We start from the raw sequence: 3,221 nt of genomic DNA, 5'->3' as shown, positions 1-3,221 counted from the left end.
AGAAACTCTGCCAAATCAGATTGGAGCCTGGTGTAGCCATCTGGTTTCACCAGTCCTCAGTCAAATCGTCCAACCCATGCTAGCATGGAAAGCGGACGTTAAACGATGATGATGATGATATATATAAAATCATATATATGGATATAAAATCATATATATATATCTATATATATATATATATATATATATATATATACATACATATATATATATACTGTGGTGAACTGGTTGACTTCTTGCTGGATGCTAAAGACAGACTTACTGGGAAAAGTCAAAATGTCAATCACACCACCATGTCAAATAACTGTACCCATCTGTGCTTCCAGTTCAGTTTGGTCCTCTAATTATTTGAAGTGAAAGTTAATCACAAGTTTGATGCATTAAATTCTCTACATTCATATTAAGTTTAGATTTTAATATTTCCACGTTAAGTTCAGAGCGTTGGTCAACGAGAAGATGTATGACTGTTTATACGTACACGAACATATTGGAATTTTGTGATGCATTTATGCATGTAATTGCATATGGGTGTATCTGTGTTTGCATGTATGTTACCCCTCACCACAACTTTCTGTCGCTTTGCCTGTAACTCTATATCACCACAACTCTTCTCCCTTTTAATGTCATTGTAACTGTGTGGTTATTGAATGCATTGTACCTATCGACCTCCCTACTCTATTATACTTTAACCTGTCGAATGTATCTTTTACATGGTTATATCAGAGATGTGTTATCTATCTGCTTTTCTGCCTCTCGTCTTTCATTCACTTCATCCACTTGGCTTTTCACTCTCTTTCTTTCTCTCACACACACTACACTTTTGCTTGGTCATCATCATTTTAACATCCAATTTTCCATGCCTGCGTGGATCAAATGAAATTCGTAGAGGCAGAGGTTATATATGTAGGTATATAAGTAGATAGGTGGAAGCTGAAAGAAGTCCTTTGTATGCATATGTGTGTGTGTGTGTGTGTGTGTGTGTATGTTCATGTAGCTTTGCTTTGACATCACATGCTAACCCTCAACATTAGTTTCTCCCTCATTTCCTCACTCTCATATAAGGGGCTAGAGCAGTGGTTTTCAACTGGAGTCCATAAAAGATTTTGGGGGGTCCACATAACACAATAGTAAATTGGGGATCCACAATAGTATTTTAAGGGCCCCTGATGAAACTTTGCTTTAGATGTAAGCATGTATTGGTACGTATTCCAAGAAACAGCTAGATTTCTTTTTCAGATGCTTTACACACATCAACCTACACAAGTTAATGTGTGGAAAACAAAATAGGAACTTTGTAAGAAATTTCTATAAAACTAGTTTTTAAACATCGAATGGCAATGGGGTTCTACTCGAATAAAATAATAATCGAAGGGGTCCATAAGTAAAAAATGGTCAAGAACCCCTGGGCGAGAGTAACAAAACACTCTACTCCACTGAACTTTATACTGAATGAGATCAACTGGACAGAACTATCACCAGGCGAGCTGGCAGAAACATTAACACGACATGCGAAATGCTTAGCGGCATTTCGTCTGCCACTACGTTCTAAGTTCAAATTCCATCAAGGTCGACTTTGCCTTTCATCCTTTCGGGGTCGATTAAATAAGTACCAGTTACGCACAGGGGTCGATATAATCGACTTAATCCGTTTGTCTGTCTTTGTTTGTCCCCTCTGTGTGTAACCCCTTGTGGGCAGTAAAGAAATAAGAACTATCACCAGTTTCCATGGATTCCAGATTTTACCTTTATTTTTATTTTTAGACCTTCAACTCATAATGAAACAATATTTCATTCTCAATAATAGAAGATTTTGCTTGCTTTTTTTCCATGAAGCTGTTGTTAAAATTTTGTTAGCTCAGTGAACCAGTTCAAATTTCAGCAACTCACTACAGTATCTGTATGTATGTATGTAATATATATCACTGTCATCATCATTTTAAAATCCAATTTTCCATGCCTGCATGGCTCAAATGAAATTTATAGAGGCAGATGTTCTTCCTGTCACTGATCCTCACCTGTTTCTGAATAAGGTTAATATGTTCCCTAATCCTTCAAATATGAACATTACAATGGCTGGACATGTTTTCAGGAGAAGAGTGTAAACAAACACCATCACCAGTATCTTCATTTACAATTAGCATGTGATGTCAAGACAAAGCTACATGAACACACTCACAGATATATGTATACAAAGAACTTCTTTCAGCTTCCACCTACCTCCATATATACACCTCTTGATGTGCAAACAAGAGGAAAATGTACTTGATACCGTCTGTAGAGTTTATTCATAAACTTGAAACAGTCTTTACTGTGTGTCACTAACACTAGGTTTCTGCTGCTCATAACTGGAAACTCATAGTAACTTCAGCTTTGAATAAATAAGTACCAATACATATACACACATAAAAGAACATTACATCAAAACAATGAACAAGAGAAGGAGGTTTGAAATTTACCTCTGAATAGGCTGGTGGAGGTCTGTAATCGTATACATATGTATACATTGGTGTATAGGTGAGATCTCCCATATTACATGTTAGATCATCATCTTCATCACGAATATCAACTGCACCGCCAACACTCTCAGCATATGTTGGAGGTTCTGCAAGAAAGAAAGAAAAAAGATATATAAATGTAAATAGAATTTATTTACAAAATTTTTTATAACTTAATCAGAAAAAGAAAGATAGTGTCTATGACAGTTTCTGCAGTGTTTCCATGATTAGGGGAAGTTGAAGAGGAAGACTAAAACATGATTTATAGATTATCTATAGGCCAAAAACTTGGTACAGTGAAAACAAGAGGATATGCTGTCCTTTATACCAGCAGTCTCCAAACATTTTTGCACCATGGACCAGTTCCATGCACGACAATTCTTCCACAGACTGGGAAAATATGAAGATAACAAAACACAACAAACTGCATAATATATAATTTAATTATTACATATAACAATGCAAAACCACCTTGCAGACTGCAATAGAAATAAAATTTGAAAATATATTCTTTCTGAGCAGCACGGTACCAAATGATCCACAGCCTGGAACAGATCTACAGCCAGGTGGTTGAGGACCCCTACCTGACACCACTTTTACTGTTCTTAGATTAGGTCATTGGACGCAGATTGCATGCAGTGACAACAGTAATCCCATAATTGTTTTCCATCACTATGCTAATTCAAATATGAAAGATGTCAATTTACACCTAGTCAGAGCACAGTA

General features: G+C 36.2%; 1 protein-coding gene across 1 annotated transcript in view; it reads right to left on the bottom strand.

The window, feature by feature from the left end:
* The window catches only part of LOC106868835 (arrestin domain-containing protein 3), an 89,449-nt gene that overhangs the window by 4,287 nt on the left and 81,941 nt on the right, over positions 1–3,221 (bottom strand). Inside the window, exon 8 of the mRNA XM_014914261.2 lies at positions 2,457–2,602. Within this exon, the coding sequence (XP_014769747.1) occupies positions 2,457–2,602 (146 nt within the window). The remainder of the gene's footprint in view (positions 1–2,456; positions 2,603–3,221) is intronic.

The sequence above is a fragment of the Octopus bimaculoides genome, chromosome 4 (assembly GCF_001194135.2).
Source record: "Octopus bimaculoides isolate UCB-OBI-ISO-001 chromosome 4, ASM119413v2, whole genome shotgun sequence".
NCBI classification, from domain to species: domain Eukaryota; kingdom Metazoa; phylum Mollusca; class Cephalopoda; order Octopoda; family Octopodidae; genus Octopus; species Octopus bimaculoides.
The sequence above is the reverse complement of the archived record's forward strand: the minus strand, read 5'-3'. Positions and strand labels throughout refer to the sequence as shown.